At 44.3% G+C, this 23395-nt stretch overlaps 1 protein-coding gene across 2 annotated transcripts in view; it reads left to right on the top strand.

Annotated features, from left to right (window-relative positions):
* LOC145356958 (TBC1 domain family member 30-like) overlaps positions 1–23395 on the top strand; it is a 90103-nt gene that overhangs the window by 31781 nt on the left and 34927 nt on the right. For both annotated transcript variants that reach the window (XM_080209974.1, XM_080209975.1), the window contains exons 5-6: positions 7427–7612; positions 22715–22883. In XM_080209974.1, coding sequence (XP_080066100.1) covers positions 7427–7612; positions 22715–22883 — 355 coding nt within the window. The remainder of the gene's footprint in view (positions 1–7426; positions 7613–22714; positions 22884–23395) is intronic.

Here is a 23395-nt window from a genome sequence, read left to right on the forward strand (position 1 = left end):
ACAGTGGTTAGCAATGCTGTCTCTCAGAGCCAGGGACCCGGGTTCGTTTCCAGCCTCAGGTGATTGTCTAAATGTGTGGAGTTTTCATGTTTTCCCCATGTCTGTCTGGGTTTCCTTCCGGTGCTCTGGCTTCCTCCCACACTCCAAAGATGTGTGGGTTAGGTTCATTGGCCATGCTAAATTGTCCCTTAGTGTCAGGGGGATTAGTAGGGCAAATGCATGGGTTGCGTGATAGGGCCTGGGTGCTATTGTTGTTGTTGTTGCAGGCTCAATGGGACAAATGGCCTCTTTCTGCACTGTAGGGATTCTGTGAATGCTATTCAGGTTGTGGGTTTTACACAAAAGGAAAAGATGTGGTTTGCACATGTAGATTCAAAATAACAACAACACCAATTTATTGAAGGAGATGTTGCCTGTACAAAGTAGAAAATGAAACTAAACCGGAACCTGTGAAATGTAACACCCCAATGACATCACCATCAAATCATGTGATCAGCTCTTAAAGCAATCATGCAACCACTGAAATATATAACAGTAATGAAGGAATGTCATATAAGTCCAGGTCTAAATGATGTTTCTATGATTTTGCAGTGCTTGGACTTCTGAATGGAAGAGGCTATAGGGATTAGGAGATGCTACAGAAGGAAACCTGGAAAATTGCTGCATGGGTAATACATGCCACAGATAAACTAGTGGAGGGAATGGCTGTTGCAACAGCTGACGGCGATGTCTACTGAGTCTGTGACAGTGGTGGAAGTTGATTTCATGAATAATTTAAAAAGGGAGTTGGACACTTAATTGGGGATGAGGAACTGAGAGGATTCTGGGCAAAAAAGCAGGGATATAGATCTCAGCAAGAATGCTCCTTTGAAAAGGCAGCACAGGTATGACTTGTCAAATGGTTTTCTTTTCTATTGTGAGTTTCAGTGGTTCTGTGAAGTGGATTGTTCTGCCTTGGATGATGGCAGACATTTTGAGTTTTCATTGTGACTGCAATCGTCAAGCATAATAGTGACAATTCCAGATTTTGATGTGAGTTTGTTTAGATCATTGAGGAGTCACACATAGAGTAGCAGTGCAGAGGTGTGATCATATAATCTTGCTGTTGATCTAGCTGGCTTAGACAAACTTCAGATCCGCAATAAAAATGTTCTGGGCTTGGAATGTTTGACATCAGACAAGTCGTAATGCAACCAACTTTCAACATTTCAGATGATTCTACATATTGATGATGTTTTCTTGACCTCAAATTTACCCAGATCCTTTGAAAATATACACTGTCAAATGCTGCTTTTCCTCTGGCACTTTGCTTCCTTGACCTTTCCTCGGGTTCATGTCTCAATCAAAGCTGTGATGAGATTGGGAGCCTGTAATTCTGCCACAAACTGAAGGGAGATTGATGAGCAAGTTGCTGGTGAATGGGCGTTCCTTGATGCAACTACTCATTCTATCATCTTGAACAATGACTGGCAAGAGCCTCAACAGTTGCCAATTGCCTGTGTTACAGTTGTCTGTTTTTATTAGATTTATTTAGTTTTTTGTTGTTAGGGCATACCTGGCCAATCTGCCACGTTGCTGTCCTCTTGTTCCAGTATAACTGGACAGCACAGTGGTTAGCACTGCTGCCTCCCAGCACCAGGGTCCTAGCTTCGGTTCTAGCCTCAGGTAACTGTCTGTGTGGAGTTCTCCCTATGTTCTGCGTGGGTTTCCTCCCGTAGTCCAGAAGTGTTCAAGTTAGCTGGATTGGTCATGCTAAGTTGCCCCTTAGTGTCCAAAAATGCACAAGTGAGATGGATTAGCCATGGTAAATGCATGCGGCAGAAGAGAGGGCCTGGGTCGGTAAGTCAGTGCAGATGGGCTGAATGGCCTCTATTTTGCACTGTAGGTATTCTACGTTTAAGGGAGCAACAAACTCTGATGCCCGATCATTGGGACTGAAGCCAGGGATTATTAATGGGCCCATAGCCTTTGTTGTGGCCATGTCTGGCTATCATGAGATGTGAACCAAATTATTTGGATGTTGGTACCAATTGAGGTGGGACCTCAAAGTCACTGCATATGATTATCAGTTTCCACTTTTGACGAAAGCATTTGTAAACAGAGTGGCCTTCTTTTTTACACTTGCATGATTGGGGATGGACTATTCAGGGAGCCTCCTTTGCACATTTGAAGCTTGATTGGCCACCGCCATTCTCCACTGGATCTGGTAAAGGGATTTGCACTGTTGCAGTGACCTTGCAGTCACAGAGCTCTCTTTATATCGTTCACCTTTTGGTGATACTGGTATCTCTTGCGTTATAGCTTAATAAGGTTGGTGGTTCATTCTAAGGTCAGTCTGGAGTTTCCACACACTCCATTGAACCAGATTCAATCTCCTTGTTTGAATGAGGTGGTGGACCAAACATTGTGCTGGACGTGAGGTGACAGGATGTGGTATGGAATTCTGCCTCTTATGATGATCCATAGAATTTCATAGTGCTCGGTTTGGCTGACAGATTACAAATATTAAGGAAAAAAGCTATGTGAGCAGAACATCTGTCCAGTTGACTGGATAATAGTGAACAACCCAGAGAACATGCAGAGAATTACATAGAACGTACAGTACAGAAAGATCCATTTGAGCATTAATGCTCCATTACACTGTCTCCCTGTCTTATCTATTTCTACTGACATGACCCTCCATTCTCTTCATACTCATGCTTGTCTAATCTACCCTTCATTGCATCTCAACCAGCAATTCACATCAAACATTCCTCTGATAGTGGGTTCCACCTTTTCACCACTCTCTTGGCGAAGAAATTTCTTCTGAATTTTGTATTTTTTTTTGGTGATTATCTTATGTTGAAGGCATCTAATTTTACTCTTTCCCAGAAGTGTCTATTCCATCAAAACCTTGGCCAGGATTTTACGTGCCTGGACCAGGTGCATGTCTGACCTGGAAGTGCGCAGAATTTCACAAGAAGACATGGGGTGCATTTCCCGAGCACATTGCGAATGCACGCTAGTTTGTGGTTGGCAGACGTGTGTCATCAGATGTGCGTGCATCAGATGCAGACCCACCAACAGATAAAGGGCCAGTCAAGACCACAAAATCAAATTGAGACTGATTTTACACTGCCTGTGCGATTTGTAGCTCATTGCATGGGGAAAATGGGTGGGCACCCATCACATATTTTGCATTTCCTCATCCAAGGGCTGGATAAAAGCCACGCCCCCCCCCCCCCCAGGAGCAGGAGCAGTTTCTCTGTGATTGAGCTTGTGGTTGTGTGAGTATAGAGTTAACTTGAGCTTCCTAGCTACTGTTCAGCATTTGAGGCATGACCTTCCCTGGAAGGTTTTCCTGAGGATTGGAGCACAGGGATTCTTCATTTGCAAAGCACTGGTCCATCCAGCCCATGACCCTCACCTTTGGAATGTGGGAGGAAACTGGAGCACCTGGAGGAAACCCAAGCAGACATGGGGAGAATGTGCAAACTCCACACCAACAATGACTCGAGGTAGGAGTTGAATCCTCCCTGGCGTTGTGAGGCAGCAGTGCTAACCACTGTGCCGCCATGCCACCCACTGGTCTTGTCCACTCCAACAACCCAGACGAGACCTGCACCCACCACAGAGGGACCCTCGCCCTTCCACCATGCCACATTCCCCTGACCGCTCTCTCAGTTACAGTGTGGTTGGTTCGCCTCCCTCCCCCCACCCAGGATACCGTCATCGCACAGACCACTCCCTCTGTGTAATCTCCCTTTCAAGGCTTGTTGGTTTCTCCCCACACCCCCACTTTTGTCTTCGATCACCGTACACTTTCCCGCTGTGCGATCCCTGTTGTGCCTTCTCAAATAAGTGCTGTCCCGCCATGTGAAAGCCACGTTTTTGGGTTGGGAATCGGACTGATGTGAATTCCCACAGGATATGCCGCGGGAGGGCCATTCCGGTCTGATGCTGATATGAATGCCATTAATGATGTGCTAATCCATTCTTTGACGACCTTCTGTGACAACGGCGACCCCAATATTATCCGGCCATGACAATTGGGACTGCAGGTCGCTGCAGGAATTTCTCGCTATTAGGAAGCAGATTGTTTTTTCCTCTCCTCATACTCTCTGCTCCTGCGCTCCATGAACCCTGCTGCTGGTGGGAGGGGTGAAGTTCAGAGCTTCAAAAGCTCCACTCTGTGACATTCCTCCTTACAGCACCAGGACCCGGGTTCCATTTCTAGCCTTGGGCCACTGTCTGTGTAGAGTTTGCACATTCTCCCCCGTGTCTGCATAGATTTCCTCCTGGTTTTCTGGTTTCCTCCCACACTCCAAAAGTGTGTAGGGTTGGCCATGATAAATTGCTCCTTAGTGTCAAGGGGCTTAGCAGGGTAAATATGTGAGGTTACGGGGATAAGGCCTGGGTGGGATTGCTATTGGTGCAGGCTCGATGGGCCAAATGGCCTCCTTTTGCGCTGTTGGAATTCAATGAAATTAGCCTTCCTCTGAAATTCTACGCTCTGAGAAAGAAGGCCCTGTGAATCTCTCTAATACTCTCAAATACTGTAGGGTGTTGGAAAGGCACATCCACTACATGTCACAAATACTCCTATCATATTTTGGATTTTAAAGCTTCTGATACCTAACTGTGTAATTCTAAATATAAAGATTGGTGTCTGTGCAATTACTGACATTTTATGTGTGTCTCTCAGGCCCATTATTCCTGTGTTTTATGCTTTAAAATTGATGTGATGCTTGGCGACATTTCCAGCAGCAAGTGAAGCTTCAATCAGAAGGCAATGGGCTGTGTCTTACACGACCTTCTCCTCGGAGACGCAGCACGATCCCACCTCAGAGAAATCTTATCATTAAAACATAAAGCAGAAATGGGCTGCAAATACTCAGCTGCTCAGCTCACCGTCCTTGTAGAGTGGGTAACAGCGTTTAATGCCTCAGGTTGGTGACCCTATGTCAGGTTCCAAAAGGTCACCCAACCTGGGAAATGATCTCCCTCTGCCAACAGTGCCCAGTCTGCCGAGTGTTTCCAGCATTTTCTGTTTACATTTCAGATTCTGCGTCCGCAGTATTAGCATCAAAATGTCTGTCGTCAGCAATTTCTGAGGTATGACATTAAGAGAGGATTGTGGAGCATCTGTACTTGCACATTTATTTCTCTTAATGGGCCTCAGCGTCGTGTGACAGGAGTTTGGATGAATAAAGCAGCCTTTAATAAATTGCACGCTGTTAAAGATCCTGGAGACAGCCAGTTGTATTTTGCTTCATTTGGATTTGACTGTATTAGGCTTCCGCTTCGCTCTGGCGTAGCTATCTTTTGCTAAAGTTGATTGTTACCCATTTTCAACCGCACGTGGTGATTCTATGTTATCGTGGAATCATAGAATCAGACAGTGCAAAAGGAGGCCATTCAGCCCATTGAATCTGCACCAAGTAGAATCCCATATCCCCATAACCCTAAGCATTTACCCTAGATAGCCCTCTTGACACTAAGAGGCAATGTTAAATTTTGAGGGTTGTGGGGAGAAAGGTAAAGAACAAAGAAAAGGTAAAGAACAAAGACCCTTCGACCCTCCAAGCCTATGCTGTCCATCTGAACTAAAACCCCTTACCCTTCCAGAGACCAGATCCCTCTATTCCCATCCTGAGAGAAGGGCTAAATTGAAGAGTTCTTTCAATGTATGGGCATGGTGGGATGTATGATCTGTCTCTGAAATTCATTGAAGAAAACCAATCTCCCATTTCTGTTAACTGTCGGGGAGTTGGGGGGAGTTCTCATAACTCAATAGCACATCAAAAGATTGCCGTATCTCTGTGGCCCGGATTCATAAAAAGGCAGCTGTTTCTACACGGTCGCCATGGTAATCGCATTGCCCTAGGGAAGCTGCTTTTCACGCTGAGCGGCTCTGATGCTCATCAAGGCTCAATTAAAAGAGCATGTTTTATAAACACAACCCGGATTAAAATAAGCATTCTCATCTGCTCGATAATACCTTTCCCCGCACAAACACAAGCCCCCATTGGGGAGGGATTACTTCCCCCACCGGACTAATAAACGTAAGCTTCATTCTTACTGCAGGTGAAGAAAAAGTGCAGATGCTGCAAATGCAAAATAAAAGCAGACAAAGTGTTTGAAATTCACCGCAGATCCATAAAATGTCAGAAAGTAAAGAAAATGTGATTAACATTTCAGGTCTATGTGTGTTTTCTGCTCTTTATGTTACATGGCGCTGCGTACAGCGCATTTATTTTCAGATTGTACTTTGTGTGGTACAAGAGGTTAGGCTATGGGCAAACGAACCAGAGGCAATGTGAGATGAAACCTTTAACGGACCAAATGGTTAGAATCTGGCATATGGTGGAGCTTTCAACAGAAAATTAGATGAAGCATAATAGAATCATAGAATCCCTTCAGTGCAGAAGGAGGCCATTTGGCCAATGGAGCCTGCACTGACAACAATCCCACATAGGTCCTATCCCCGTAACCCCACATACTTACTCTCCGAATCCCCCTGATTCTAAGGGGCAATTTGTCATGGCCAATGCGCCTAACCCACAACACTTTAGACTGTGGGAGGAAACTGGAGCACCCGGAAGAAACCCACGCAGACACGGGGACAATGTGCAAACTCCACACAGACAGTGATCCTAGAGGGCGGCAATGATTAGCATTGCTGCTTCACAGCGCCAGGGACAATTCCTGCCTTGGGTGACTGCCTGTGTGGATTTTGCACATTCTCCCTGTGTCTGGGTGGGTTCCCTCCGGGTGCTCCAGTTTCCTCCCACAATCCAAAGATATGCAGGTTAGGTGGATTGGCCATGCTAAATTGCCCTGTGGTCTGCCAAGATGTGCAGGTTAGGTGGATTAATTATAGTAAATGCACGGGGATAGGGCGGGGGGGGCGTTTGGGTCTGGATGAAGTGCTCTTTCGAAGAGACACTGTGGACTTGATGGGCCAATTGGCCTCCCCCTGCATTGTAGGGACTCTATGGGTTCTATAATTATCTGAAAAAATATTTTTTTTGCAGGGCTAAGAAAGAAGACAGGGGAGTGGGACTAGGTGAGTTGCCCACACTGAGAGCCTGCACAGACATGATAGATTGAGTGGCCCCCTGTGCACTCACCATTCTGTGATTCTTTAAACTTCAATCCTTCAGGCTGAGGCTTAGTAAAAATATCTCAGTCTGGGATGTGGAGAGTTCACTTTTATCTGTGTAGGTTGAGGTCCATGGGCAATTTCAGACCATTTGGAGAGAATGCGGGACAGCATTAGGAAATGTCGGAAAAGAGAAGCTAACCTGACATTGGATTCACAAAAAGCCGCTGCTCTGTTCAAATTAAGGCCAAGGGAATAAATCCACAAATGGGCTGTGTGATGAGCGATGAATTTATTGGCTTGTTAAACTGATTCTGTTTTCCATGAATCTTTTGTTTTAAGGATCTGCGTCAGTCCAGCTCAAATTTCTACAGTGGCTCTGATGTGGCACAATTCCACACTGCACTAAAACAACTCTTACTGGCATATGCCCGGTGGAATAAGAGAATCTGCTACTGTCAAGGCTTCATTATACCAGCAGCAGTCATATTGATGGTGATGGAAAGAGATGAGGGTGATGCATTGAAGGTAAGCTCTGACACTTTCGAATGCCTTGTATCATGAAAAAAGTCAGAAAAAATATCCTTTTTTTTTCAGTTTTTTTTCCCCCATTAATAGCTCATTTCCACCCCTCAGCTTGTGGTTGCTTGACTGTAGCTGAGGGGTAGGGAAAGCCCTCATGCAGCAGGGTAAGAACTGTCATCATTCTGTTTAAAATGGGTATGTCTCCTTGATCTGCAACAACTTAGGTTTATACAACGCCTAAAATGCAGCAAAGCTTCCTAAGACTCTTCACAGCAGCAATTATTAAATACAGTGATATGGAGATGTTAAGTTGTATTATCCATTTCCCTGGAGGAGTGAAGCTCCAATATCATTCGTGAAGCTCAGTGCCATTCAGCAGCTCGTTTGACCCAATATCACATACACTATTTTAAACAGTCATTTCACGCACAGTGGCTCCTTATGTGTATCATCTACAAGATACGCTGCAGTAATTCACCATACCCACTTTGGCAGCCGCTTCCAAACCCAATGCCTCTACCAACCAGAAGGATAAGACTTGTGGGATCATCATCAACTGCATGTACCCCTCTTAAGTCACACGCCAGCCTGACTCAGAACTTATCAATATGTTCTTTCGCTGTTGTGGGGGGTCAGAATTCTGGAATTCCCTCCTTAACAGCACTGTAAATATTTACCTGGTAGGGGTGAAACCAAGATCAGGTAGGGATGAGTCTAGCCCACTGTACTTGGGGTGTGCTAATGCCTGCGACCGTGATTTTCACAGGCTAGGGTAGAATAAAGGATTAGGGCAGCCAATGAGGTTAAATCGAGGTTTTAGAGTCATAAAGTTTACAGCATGGAAACAGGCCCTTTGGCCCTACTTGTCCATGCTGCCCCTTTTTTTTAACCCCTAAGCTAGTCCCAGTTGCCCACGTTTGGCCCATATCCCACTATACCCATCCCACCCATGTAACTGTTTACATGCTTTTTAAAAGACAAAATTGTACCCGTCTCTATTACTACCTCTGGCAGCTTGTTCCAGACACTCACCATCCTCTGTGTGAGAAAACCTGATGCAATTTTCAAAAGACATTTTAGCCAAAAGGCTGTGATGAAGCGTTAGATGAAGCCCCTGAGGGGGTGAAATGCCTCATCCCGTCAGCTTGGACCTTGTTTGATTGAGTTTAAGACGAGATGCAATCTCTGGTCTTGTCTTGTCAGCTTGGATCTTGTTTGCCCCTCATGTGGGGATCATGATTGGGCTTGATTTGAATTGGCTTTTTTGATTAGAAAAAATGTGCCGTAAAAGAAATCGCACTGTTGGTGTATCTACATCAGATGAACTGCAGTGGTTAAAGAAGGGGGCTCACCACCACATTCCCAAGGACAATTAGAGATGGGCAACGAGCACTGGCTTAACCAGCGACACTTATAGTCTAAGAAGGAATCAAAGAGTGGACAGGTGATCAACACTTGGTCAAAGAGTGCCCGGGATGAAACCACTGAAGGGAAACTTGGGTCAAGATTGAGACTCCCCCCGCCTCCGATTTGTGAACTTTGTTTATGTCCCAATCTTCCCTTCCCTCATTGCAAATAGAGGAAATTATTTAATGTCTCCCTCCAATTCTTTCATGTATGATTTTACAAACAGCCAGTTAAGAAGCTCCATGAGCTGTGTGACAAAGTAGTTCACTGGGGTCATTGAGAATTTCCTGCAAATCCACCAGATTGTTTTTTATGGCATTTCTGCGTCCCAGAATAATAAAAATCACCAAGATCTTCCATTTCAAGTGCATGCATAGGCAGTGATAGCAGGAGAATAACTGCACATGTGAGTTCCTTATTGACAGTAACAAAATAACAATATCATAAACAATCTGGCTCAAAGCCAAGAACAGCAGCAATCTTTTTCTGTACAATAGACATCGGCTGGATCCATTGAATAAGTCAACACAATGAAGAAACTTCAAATCTGTGCAGGGATGCAATGCACCACAAACCAGTCATTGAAAATTTAAAGATTAACAGGGAATTGTGTGAATACTTGCTTTATCTTTAAAATACTAGGCTAACCAGAAGCAGAACTCTATGGGGACGAGCTATTATGTAGTCCAGCATCCTCAATTGATTTGATTTATTATTGTTACATGTACTGATCTACAGTGAAAAGTATGTTTCTTGTGCATTACACAGACAAAACATACCATTCATAGTGTACATAGGGAAAAAGGAAAGGTGAAGGTGCAGAATGTAGTGTTGTAGTCACGCTAAGGTGTAGAGAAAATTCAACTTAATATAAGGTAGGTCAATTCAAAAGTCTGATGGCAAAGGGAAAAAAGTTGGTTGGTACGTGCCCCCAGACCTTGTATCTTTCTCCTGATGGAAGAAGGTGGAAGAGAGAATGTCCGTGGTGCGGCGTCCTTTCTGAGGCAGTGGGAAGTGTAAAATGTAGTTACTGGATGAGAGGCAGGTTTGCATGATGAACAAGCCTACGTTCACAACACTTTGTAGTTTCTTGCGATCTTGGTCAGAGCAGGAGCCATAACAGATTGTGATATATCTGGAAAGGATGCATTCTATGGTGCATCTGTAAAAACTGGTGAGAGTTGTAGCAGACATGCTGAACAGGGCAGAACAGGGCTGAGTGGCCTCATCCTCCTAACCCATATGTTTGAGTTTGTTTCTACCATAAAAGACAGCTCAGCTGCCTTCCCCATAACACCGATTGCCACAGCTAGCCTCTACCTGGTCTCCTAGATTCTGACACTCCATTCGTTATTCCCCTATCTCACCCTCAGCCTCCGATTCCTCCTCACCCTCCGATATTCCCGTCCCCCCCACCCTCCGATATTCCCGTCCCCCCTCGCCCTCCGATATTCCCGTCCCCCCTCGCCCTCCGATATTTCCGTCCCCCCCACCCTCCGATATTTCCGTCCCCCCTCGCCCTCCGATATTCCCGTCCCCCCTCGCCCTCCGATATTTCCGTCCCCCCTCGCCCTCCGATATTTCCGTCCCCCCTCGCCCTCCGATATTTCCGTCCCCCCTCGCCCTCCGATATTTCCGTCCCCCCTCGCCCTCCGATATTTCCGTCCCCCCTCGCCCTCAGCCTCTGGTCCCCCCTCGCCCTGAGCCTCTGAACACTCCTCGCCCTGAGCCTCTGAACACTCCTCGCCCTGAGCCTCTGAACACTCTTTGCCCTCAGCCTCTGAACACTCTTTGCCCTCAGCCTCTGAACACTCCTCGCCCTCTGATAGTTCCCCCCCGTCCTCTGATTTCACATTCCAACTCATGGTCACTAATCCTGTGACCTGTGGTCCTCAGTTCCCTGATTTTCATTGACTTCAGCAGCCGGCTCTTTGAGGCGAGTTTGGGCTGGCGGAAGCCACATTATGTCTCATCACTCGGGCAGGAGAGTCTGTGCCTGTATTGTCTGCAAGGTACACACCTGAATTTTCGAACCCACGATAAATATATTTCTGGTGATATTTTTGTTGATGCAGATGAAATACCTTGAGGGATTCGCTGGTCAAAGTGGTTTATTCAAATTACAGCTGGGCTGCATTGCTAAGGGCTTTGATCATCAGACTGAGAAATTGCCAATGACGTGTTCGCCAACTGAATTGATTCTCTGCACTGCAGTTCCATCTGTAAACCAGTCACAGCAGAGTCTGTATAAGGCCAGACTGCAATCCTCTCTCTTATTCACTAAAACATTGCGTCGTATAAACCATTAAGGCAGCATCTGGCAATAGCCGTTACTGTCGGAGCAATTTCTCGATCTGTTTTTGCTCAGAAATGAAAAGGACACTATTCCATGTTTCATGGGAGCATGAGCAGGCCATTTGCTCCCCCTCCAACCTCCTCCACCATTCCCGTCAGACTGCAGCTCATTTGTACCCCGATTCTCTTTACCCACCTGTGATCCATGTTCCTTAATGCCCTTGTCTATCAAAAACATCTTGATTTAAGTCTTGACAATTTAAATTGGCTCAACATTCCAGCCTTTCGTGGAGAGTGTTCCTGATTGCCACGTGTGGGGAAAAATTTCCCTTTTATCACTGAAAGCACCTTGCATTAGGTTAACCTGCAATTTCCTAAACTCAAGTCAAGCTTATGCAGTCAGTTCCCCTGGCAGGAACGGTACCATTCTGATGAATCTGCATTGAACCCCCAGCACAACCAGAAGAGCATTCCTGAGGTACGGTGCCCAAAGCTGAGTGCAGTTCTCTAGATGGGGTCTGACGGAAACTGTGTACAAGTAAAACAAAGCAGCCAGCATAATTAAGGACCCCACGCACCCCGGACATCTCTCTCTTCCGCCTTCTTCCGTCAGGAAAAAGATACAAAAGTCTGAGGTCACATACCAACCGACTCAAGAACACCTTCTCCCCTGCTGCTGTCAGACTTTTGAATGGACTTACTTTGATTAAGTTTATTTTTTCCTGCACCCTAGCTATGACTGCAACACTACATTCTGCACTCTCCCATCTCCTTCTCTAGGAATGGTATGCTTTGCCTGTATAGTGCACAAGAAACAATACTTTTTTACTGTATTAATGCATGTGACAATAATAAATCAAATCAAAATCAAAACTGCAGGGAAAGATGGTGGTGTGGGGGAGGGTAGGGGAGGGGGTGGTGGTCGGAGTGATTGGATGATTTGTTCAAAGGGGTGCATGATGGATGAACAATCTCTTACTGTCCTGCATCGTTCTATGATTCTGATTGTTTTATTTACCTGTGCACTAGTTTTTAATGATTTGGGTACATGACCATCCTAATCATTTTGCTCCTATTCCCTCATCACTTGGAAAATGTTCCCATTTATTGTTCTTGGGTTTCAAAATGAACAATTTCCTCCCACCCCACATTGAACTCCAACTTGCTTTTTAATCCGTTCACGGGAAATGAGCATCACCGACCGGGCCTGCATTGATTGGCCATCCATAATTAACCTTAAGAAAGTAGTGGGGAGACACCTTCTTAAACCGCTGCAGTCCATATGGTGTAAGAACATCCACAGTGCTGTTAGCAAGGGAGTTCGATGTTTCTGAGTCAAAATCAATGAAGAATTGGTAATATGTTTTCAAATCAGGATAGCATGTGTGCGACTTTGAGGCTAACTTGCAGATGGTAGTGTTTCTATGCATCTGTTGTGCTAGTCCTTCTAGCTGGTAAAGGCCTCAGATAGGAAGGTACTGTCCAAGGAGCCTTGGTGAATCACTGCAGCATGTTTTGTACATGGCACCCATGCTATTGTGCATCTGTGGTGGTGGGAACTAGTGTTTAAGATGGATGCCTCCTTCTGCACTGTAGGGATTGTATCCAATAATTCTTAGGCTAATGCTAAGTATACTATCCATAGTGTAGATTGATACTTGTCCCAAATCTTGCTTGTTGACCATGGTTTCCCACATGGACTAATGGAGCTTTAGCTTTTATGGGGCTATGCATTGGTTTTGTATTGTGGCAAAGACTTCTTTGAACACTCCCATCTCTGAATTGCTGTATATTGATGCTATATCTTGCAATGAATTGCCCATCTCAGTGATTTTAATGCTTCTACTACAGATTAAAGAGGTTTTCGTTTCAACCAAATGCCTTTTCTGAAATAAAACAGTTCCTCGAGGAAGGCAGATTCTTTTGGCACTTAATTCTCAGGTGCAGTGGATTGAGGTTGGAGGAAATTCTGAATGTTGGAAATTTGGAAAGAAAACAGGAAATGCAAGAAAAGCAACACATCCATTAGTTTCTTAAGGAGACGATGGCTTAATGTTTTAAATGTGATCATTTTCCTCACAATTGGCCAGCTCAGACTGAGGGTCTCACTCTGAAAGGGAGCTATATTTCTCTTTCAAATGCTAACTGACCTGGGTGTGATTTATAACCTTTCTATTTTTAACCCTTCCAGGTATAAGCTTTGTTCAGTCGTCTGTGTGATTCTTAACGTCTATATCTGTACACCTTGCTATACCGGCACTATTACTAAATCACAAGCGATTCAACTTAAATCATTTAATGTTTTGAAAGCTTTGGTTCAAAACAAATCAAGAGTCAGACGGTGCCCGTTCTCTGCAATGTGGCCACGTTCGTAAATCATTCATGGTGTACACAAATGTGCTGGAGGCTGTTTTGTATTATTGCTGTGTTCCTAGTTATTACTATGTAATGAGATTGTCTGTCTCACGGGAACAGCTTACAGCCTTACATTGTAGTGAGGACATGAATCCAGGGAAACGCTGAATGTATCTTTTTTCCTTTGGTATATGACACTGGAAGAGTCCATTCTGCAGTAGGTATTGACTGAAGCCAACTGACTTTGCATCATGATCCTCATGCATTAAATTAATGCGTAAGCGAGCCAATTACGGCCGTGTGGTATCTCAAATGCATCAAGGTTTTGTGTTGCAGAATGATGTTGTGGGTTTGTGTCCTACGATTTCACGCAATGAAAAGTAAGCGAAGCGTGTAGAAATTCAGTCTATTGTTATTCACCTGCAAACAGTAAGCTAGTGCGGACTCAAGGGATAGTCAAAGTGTATCATGATTTTTATCTTGCAAGTTGGAGCAGTGAACTGGAAAAGAAAAAGGGATATGGGCATGAGTGGCAAGGCCAGCATTCATAACCCATCCCTACTGATCCTGGAGAAGGTGGTAGTGAGCTGCCTTCATGAACCACTGGCATCCCATGTAGCTGTACCTATATCACATGTTAGAGAGGGAGTTCCAGTATTTTGACTAGATTATTGTCACATATACTAACATGCAGTGAAAAGTATTGTTTCTTGCATGCTATACAGACAAAGCATATTGTTCAGAGAGAAGGAAATGAGAGAGTGCAGAATTTGGTGTTACAGTCATAGCTAAGGTGTAGAGAAAGATCAACTTAATGCAAGGTAAGTCCGTTCAAAAGTCTGACAGCAACCGGGAAGAAGGTGTTCTTGAGTCAGTTGGTACGTGACCTCAAACTTTTGTATCTTTTTCCCGAAGGAAGAAGGTGGAAGAGAGAATGTCCGGGATGCGTGGGGTCTTTGATTATGCTGGCTGCTTTGTGGAGGCAGCGGGAAGTGTAGACAGAGTCAATGGATGGGAGGCTGATTTGTGTGATGGATTGGGCTACATTCTTGAGCTTTTGTAGTTCCTTGTGGTCTTGGACAGAGCAGGAGCCATACCAAGCTGTGAAACAATCAGAAAGGATGCTTTCTATGGTGCATCTGTTAAAGTTGGTGAGAGTCGTAGCTGATATGGACCACTTCCATCAAAAATATGGCCCTTTTCCTGCACAGTCTGCTTAGCAGTTGGATTGTCAGGCTCATCGAGGATGGATTATTCTCTCACCACCACAAAGGCACGAACTCTTAATCGCAGCTATACTCTCCCAGTTACCCAATGATATCTGTTGTTGCAGCCACCTTTGAAGGTCATTCCACTCACTTGTACAAGAAGCCTTTACTCTAAGATCAGGTTTTTAAAGCCTATTCCTCATGGTTGCTCTGCTAGTTTGCTGGAAGATTGTCCATCAAATTTACTTGGTGAGTGAATCTATAATCCTATCCTTGTTGCCAGAATGTGATATGCTTGCACAAAAATAACAAAAATTGCATACACATGGGAGTTGAAGTACCCAACTAAACTGGTTTAATCCAATTTGATTTGCATACATGTATATACAAATGCACTAATGCGATGTTTTTTTTTGCAAGTTCTGAGAATTTTGTAATGTTGCCTTTTCTGCTACCTTGGGGAGGTTTATATAATGTTAGTCCAGTAATCATTCCGGCTGCAAATCCATTTGTTATTCTTTTATTCTGTGCAACACACGGCAGAATGATGATGACGAGGCTGAGATGGAACTTACATTCATTTGAGAATGTCCTACCTAATGGACATGTTGCAGCACAAGGGTATCATTTGGGATAGTGTTGGTGGGCAGTTTTACAGGAAGCCTTCTAACCTGTCCAAGCAGCAGAATTCTCACCACTGGTCTGCTTGATGAGGACACTTGTTGGTCTTTGGACCTGATTGCAATACAGTTCACCAATCATTTGGAGCCATGATCCAAAGCTTTGACAAAGGGTCATCTGGGCTTGAAACATCGGTTCTTTTCTCTCCTTACAGATGTTGCCAGGCCTGCTGAGATTTTCCAGTACTTTTTCTTCTGGTTTCAGATTCCAGCATCCGTAGTGATTTACTTTTATCCACAATTCTTACGATCACTCAGTAGGTGCATATGAATGGAATAGAAGCACTTGCAATGCCTGACACCATTGGAGTTGTCTGAAGGAGTCGGTGAGGAAACCTGATGGAAAACGTGGGAAATGCTGAGTCTTATTCTGCTGCTTCCTTTCATCCATGGAAAGTGTTTGCTGTTGTGAGCACACTTTTTCCAGCCCGCAGGCATCAACTGGAGTCAGATTAACATCTCCACTAATAGCTTCAAAGAAGCGAGCTGCAACAAACTTGAGAGGAAGAGAGAACCCATTGCTGCCTCTGGAAGGTGGGTTGTACGTCTTGTTTGCAGTAGTCACATAGCTGAATGGTGGTCACCCTAGAGTATCACAATCTTCACACACTGCGCCATGGATTGCAGCCAGGTGGCGTGGGCCTGTAGACTCTGATAGGACATTGCGGTGTTCTGTAGGAATGACTCATTCTACCTAATCTCCCGTGGCTGAACTTTGTTTGCTACTGGCTCCAGTTGCATGTCCTCCTCCTCCTCTTCCCAAGACCTTACCACAGCTGAATTTCCAGAAGCTTCTCTTTACACAGAAAGCAGAGCGTTGTCAAAAGTCACTTTTGTACGCCTGCTTTGAAATAATCTAATGAACAAATAGGTCACCAGTGGAAGCAAAATCATTCGCAAACCTTTCGAAGTTCATTGAGAATCCTACAGTGCAGAAGGAGGCTATTTGGCCCATCAAGTCTGCAATGACCACAATCCCACCCAGGCCCGATCCCCATACCCGCATGTATTAGCTTGGAGAATCAAATGGTTAGGGCTCAGAGGAGGCGGTTTGGCCCATCACGCCAGGCCAACTCTCTGCTTAAGCAACTCAGCTAGCCCCACTCCTCCATCTTTTCCCCATGACCCTAGTTTTCCAAGTCCCTTTTGAAAGCCACAATTGCCTCCACCACACCCTTGGGGAATTATTGCAGACCCTAACAACTCACTGCAGAGTGCCTTTTGGTGGTTTAGCCAGTCCTCTTAAACTCCTGCCCTCTGGTTCACAACCCTTCCTCTAATGGGGACAGTTTCCCCTCGATCTATCCTGTTAAGATCCCTCTCATGAAGGTAATGATCCCTTTTTAAAAAATACACTGGAACTAAATGGCAGCATGGTGGCACATTGCTGCCTCACAGTGCCAGGGATCTGGGCTCAATTCTGTCTGTGTGGAGTTTGTAAATTCTTCCCCTGTCTGTGTGGGTCTCCTCCGGGTGTTCCAGTTTCCTCCCACAGTTCAAAGATGTGGAATGTAGGTTGATTGGCCATGCTAAATTGACTTTTAGCTTCCGGGGGATTAGCAGGGTAAATGTGTGGGGTTACGGGAATAGGGCCTGGGTCCAATTGTGGTCGGTACAGACTTGATGGGCCGAATGGTCTCCTTCTTCACTGAAGGGATTCTATGATTCTAGCTGCCTCCTAGGGTTTGTAGGCAGGTTGACGAAGCGTTGGGAGCAAAATGGACACAGATGAAAAATGGAATTGGAGTCTGGTGACTCAAATATAATCCTAATTTACATAAATGAATGAAGCCTCCATCTGGTTTTGGTTGAAATTTCAGTGGTGAATTGATGAATAATCTTTCTACCTGCTGTTTTGGTCCCTGTATAGCGCTGTTTCTTTTCAACAAAAACAAAAATGTATTCATATGGCTCAATAATTATGCTTTATTACTAGTACTGCCAAAATATTTATACCGGTAACATTGTGCAGCCGCAGTGTTTGAAAATCTTGTTCTTCAACAGTTGTGCTGCGTAGATTCTCATTGTAACCTTGCATACTGACACAAAGTGATCAAACCCAGATTTTATGACAAATGGTAGGTGTGTAGCACTGGTTCCATCTTGTGTAAATCCCCCTATTTGAAACTGTTGCTCAGAGTGTTCAAGTTCACGCTCAGTTAAAGCAGTGGTCCCCAACCTTTCTAAGCACATCACTTTTAGCATCAAAGTGCAGCACAAGATTGACTCTTAAAAGTTCAATCTTAATAAAACTTCCCAAAATGCCCTTATGCCTAGCGGTCACCTATTCTTGGTGTGACATCTGTGCTTGCATCCTGTCTGTGAGTGCTGTGAAGTATGGGTCATAGTTTGAGATGGTCAGTTTCATCCAGTCCCCCAGAATACACTCCATAAGATGGGCATCAGTGAGACAATACACTTGATGATTTTCACCTGGGAAAAAGCCACCTCATGAGGTATGTGGAACCAAAATTGGCCTTCGCCTTGAGTGCACATGATGTCCGAAGATGGTTCTTGTCTCTGTTTACAACTCTCCAAAGTCTTTGTCTTTTGACCTGGCCATCAGCTCCATGTCATTTTGCATGGTGATTATTTCCATATCAAGTCCACTGCTTTGTTCAATCACCTGCTGAAATGTTGCTGTCAGTTCTCCAATTTCCACTTGAAGAAAAGGATTTGAGACAAATATAATGATTTGTACCATCTTGTCTAACTGCTGAAATCATTCATTGGATTCTTTTTCCAATGTGTGCAGGAGGTCACAGAAGTGGTTTGGATGGAACCTTTTCTCTTTGACCTGTTGGTGGATTTTCTCCCAAGCACTCAGTAATTTGGCCTTTAACTGGGAGGACCACGAGCCCAGTTTCAATTTGAACACTTCAATGCACTGATCATATATGACATGTCTCTGTCTCTCCTCTGGCTCAGCTCATTCAATGTTGTGCTTTTGTCCATAAGAAATGCCAAGTTTAGCAACCATGCATTATTCTACAGCTCGCTGTACGTCTCATTTCTTGATTTAAGAAAGGGGACAATTTTAGGGAGAAGATCTAACAATCGCTGGAGGTCTTTCCACCTCACATCTGCACGAAGGATAGGTGGCATCGAGCTCATCAAGTAACGATTTGAACAAGCCATGTTGCAGGGCTCCGTCACGAATTGAGTTGATGATCTTGACAACAATTGTCATTACATGAGAAGTCAATAACTGTGCTCGCTAGCGCTTGTTGGTGGACAACAAAAGGTAAATGACAAAGATAGGGAGTTCAGGATTATTTCTGCCAAGTGCAACAAAGCCTGCAATTACACTTAGAATTGACGGTGCACCATCAACTGAGATTGAAACCAGTTTCTTGGCTGGAATATTTTTCTCAGTCACATATTTTTTAAATTCGTTGTGGACATCCTCACCTTTTGTCCCCACTTTGAGTGGCAAAGGAGTGACGAAGTCCTGTTTTGTTGTTGCATCTTTGTTTCCATTCAGATGGTATTCAATCAGCTGGGCCATATCCATGATGTTTACTAACTCATCAACTGCAATGAGAAACATTCACAGCTGAATAAGTCTTGGTGTATTTGCTGAGACGCACGCTCAGACAACAATTCCACCCTTCTGGCTACTGTTAAACCCAGTAAGAAGTCTCACAACACCAGGTTAAAGTCCAATAGATTTTTTTGGTAGCACAAGCCCCTAGCTTTTGGAGCGCTGCTCCTTCGTCAGGTATTGAATCACCTGATGAAGGAGCAGCGCTCTGAAAACTAGTGGCTTGTACTACCAAATAAACTTGCTGGACTTTAACCTGGTATTGTGAGACTTCTTGCTGTGTTTACCCCAGTCCAACGCCAGCATCTCCAGATCATGGTTACTGTTAAAGCACCAAACGGCTGCCAAAATTTCATCTTTGTTTTTGAAGTTATTGAGTAAGGTGTCAGCAGCAACCACCGTAGCCTCCTTGATAACGTTGCATCAATGAACTGTTTCTTGTTTTGTCAGCACTTGGCCAATGTGACAAGATGCCTTTTTCTCACCTTGCCTTTAGCTACAGCTTTTGAAAAGCACAACTGTTGAGCTTGCAACATTCCCTTTAAAAGCCCAACTTTCTTTGTCCGAATGGTGCTGTTTAAAGGGGAATATTCTTGAAATTTTGCATGCGTGGCCCTTGTGATGCTGTTCTAAATTACCTTTTCATGCTGGACTACACTGTTGATAAACAAGACAAATGGTCTTACCTTTGACATTTGTAAAATGAAATTCATTTTCCCTTCCTGGAGGAAATGATAGTTTTTTCGTCCCCTCTTGGAGGTCCCCCAGCTCTTTGCTCCTCCTTTTCTGTTGGGCCAGCTTAGTCCACGTTTTGTCACCTACAATTCGGCAGCCAATGAGCAGATTTGCTCATTATCATGAGAAGCCTGAGTCCCATATATTCTGGCAGCAGTTCAGCAACCAATGACCTTCTACTTCCTGTGACTCCAGGATCGAACTATTGATCGAGATCGACTATTTGGAAACCACTGAGTTAAAGGCTTAAAATTTACTGCTTCTCTTGCAACAGTTTTCTCTATACTCAGGGCTGTTCACCATCAATGATATTCTCCAGCAGATGTTTCTCATCTCCAGATGCCACCAACATGACCTGCATCCCCCACTACTGTCAAACCAGAATCCCACCTCATATTGGCCTCCCCATTACCGATGTAATGGGTTTATATTCCAGATTTATTAATTGAGTTTTAAATTCCAGCAGACCTGCCATGGTGGGATTTGAACCCATTAACCCCAGAGCACGGACTTCTGGATTTCTAGTGCAATGACATTACCACTAGGCCACCAGCTGTTCTTAGCCGCAAATAGAATAATAGCGAGATGGGAATTGGCCCTAGTAAATCCACTACCAGAAGCAGAGAAATCAACTTATTTCATCAGTCTCATTACTTTGTGTGAAATAGAAATATGTATATTATGCTTCAGCTGAGGTACTGTGTGGCTGTGGTTCAGTGATTTGCAAATTGCCTGTTTTATCTGCAGTGTAAGAGAAGTCTTGATTTGAGCAGAACATTTTCTCATAAACCAGTTTCATGTTCTTCAGGATTTATTTGTACTTTGTAGAAACAGAGGAAGAATTTCACACCTGTAGTCTTACATCTCTCTTATTATAAGACGACAGACATTTTTTTTTGGCCAGTGTTCTGTTTTCCCATCTGCCTTCCTGCCGCCATTTTATTTTAGAGTTATCGAGTTCTACATGATGGGCCCATCATGTCTACACATCCTCAGATTGATGAAGGAGGGCAAGTGACCAACTCCCGGCTCACCGCTGATGTAGTTCACATATTGCTAGGAACCACTCAGAAAGAATATCTACTTCACTGAGCCACATAACGTCAGTCTTATTCTTTTTAATGACCAAATCTCACATCTGGTTTATCAATAGAAGTGTCTTTCACAGTGAAGGCAACAAGATTTGTGATAGCATTTTCTTACGAATCATTGGCCTTCTCTACCTGAATGGACAGTGGATGCTCAGTCAACGATGATACCCAAGACTGAAATCAATTGTTTTTTGGTAATAAAAGGATATGGGGTTAGGACAGGGAAATAGATTTCACGTTGACGTTTAGGCACTTAATTTATTGAATGGCGGAGCAAGGGGCTGTGTGACCCTCTTCTGCTCATTCATTCTTGCCTCCAGCAATCTAGTGGACAAAGGCACAGAAACAGACACATTAGGGTTAGGGATGACATATCTACTGGCTGCTAAATTGATGTAGGATTACACAGCTCAGCACTGCTGGGTACATTGCAATGGCAATTTCTGTTTTTAACCCAAGTTCTAAAATATGGCACTAATGGAAAAGGCAGTGCTCAATGAGTACTGAACTGTACCGATTGAAGGATCCTGGTTTGATTCCCGATTTATTCCACACTGGAGTTTGCACATTCTCCTTGTGTCTGCCTCGGTTCCTCCAGCAGCTCCGGTTTCCTTTCACTGTCGAAAAAATGTGCAGGTTCGGTGGATTAGCTATGCTAAGTTGCCCCAAAGTCTAAAGTTTTGTAGGTTAAGGGGATTAGCCCTGGTAAATGCATGGGATAATGGAGATGGGGCAGAGGGAAGGGCTTTGGTGGGATGCTCTTTTAGACAGTCAGTGCAGCCTTGATGGGCTGAATGGCCTGTTTCTACTCTGGAGAGATTCTGTGGTGTGGAGTGTTAGTTGAACCCCACAGAATCCTTTACAGTAAAGGATAGATGAATCATTACACAGTTAGTCCAAAGTTGAAATTCCTCCCAGAATGTCAGATGAGATTCCCATTTCAATTCATTATCTAGTAACTCTCCCTGGAAAGCGCATGGCTTTGAGCTTTGAAGAGGGCACAGCTTTGAAGCTGCCCACATTTTAGTGGGCTGGCGACACACATTGCCGAGGCTCACACAATGAAAAATGGCAACTAGGCAAAGCCTCTGGAACTTTCAGGGGATGAGTGGACAGGAGAAACGCATTCCCCGCACACAGTGCGGTTGTGTTAGAAAGATCGTAGAATCTGTCATGTATAGGAAGAGGCCGTTTGGTCTATTGAGTCTGCACCAACCACAATCCCACCCAGACCCTATCCCCGTAACACTATGCATTTATCCTAGCTAGTTCCCCTGATGCTAAGGTTCAATTTAGCATAGCCAATCCATCTAACCTACACAGCTTTGGACTGTGAGAGGAAACTGGGGTACCTGGAGGAAACCCACGCAGACATGGGGAGAATGTGCAAACTCTCACATACACACAGGGCAGGGTAGGTATAGGAGGATGCAGCGGCGTGGGCTTGTTGGGCCGAAGGGCCTGTTTCCTGTGCTGAGTTGTTCTTTGTTCTTTGTTCCACAGACAGTGATCCAAGCTGGGGCTTGAAATCGTGTCCCTGGCGCTGTGAAGCAGTAGTGCTAACCTCTGTGCCACCGTGCCACCTCAGGGAAACTTAACAGAATTACATCGGTGACAGCACAATTTTCCAACGCTCACTTCTGGTGCACTTGACTTTCTGGAGAACGCAAAGCTGCATTTAAGTTTTAAAATCATTCTGAACTGTATTCAAACACCTGTATGGGAAATATATCATTTTTAGCATTAACTCTTGTCTTATGCTTTTTTCTTCATTTCATTTCTCCTCCAAGGTCCTGGTCTATCTACTCGACAAAGTTCTTCCAGACAATTATTTTGCTAACAATCTCAGTGCTTTGACTGTTGACGTTGCAGTCTTCCATGACCTGTTACAAATCAAGCTTCCCGAACTTTCCCAACATCTGGACCGTCTTTGCACTGCAGCCAAGAAAGGCAATGATGGTAGGTTCTAAGAAAAGAAGTACAGTATTGTCTTTGTTATATAAAACCTATCAGAATGATTAATTGGAAAACATGGTGTTTTTTGTTTAAGAAACTGTTTCATTGTGCAAACTTTGACATATGATTATGATACGTAGCGGGCGATATTTAAATTCACATAAAGCGTCTATTTTTATTCTGTCATGGATGTGGACGTCACTGGCATGGCCAGCAATTGTTGCCCATCTCTAATTGCTCTTGAACTGACTGGCTTTTTAAGCCATTTCAGAGGGCAGTTGAGAGTGGATCCAGAGTCACATGTAGGCCAGATCAGATAAGAACAAGAGATTTGCCTCCAAAGAGGGCATTAGTGATCCAGATGGGTTTTTAACAATAACGGATGTTTGTTGCCATATTCACCATTTTTGCAACTAAAGTTAAAGCTTATTTATTAGTGTTACAAGTAGGCTTATACTGCAATGAAGTTACTCGAAAATTGCCTAGTCACCACACTCTGGCGCCTGAGGGAAAAT

The sequence above is a fragment of the Carcharhinus amblyrhynchos genome, chromosome 22 (assembly GCF_965287045.1).
Source record: "Carcharhinus amblyrhynchos chromosome 22, sCarAmb.v2.hapA, whole genome shotgun sequence".
Classification (NCBI taxonomy): Eukaryota; Metazoa; Chordata; class Chondrichthyes; order Carcharhiniformes; family Carcharhinidae; genus Carcharhinus; species Carcharhinus amblyrhynchos.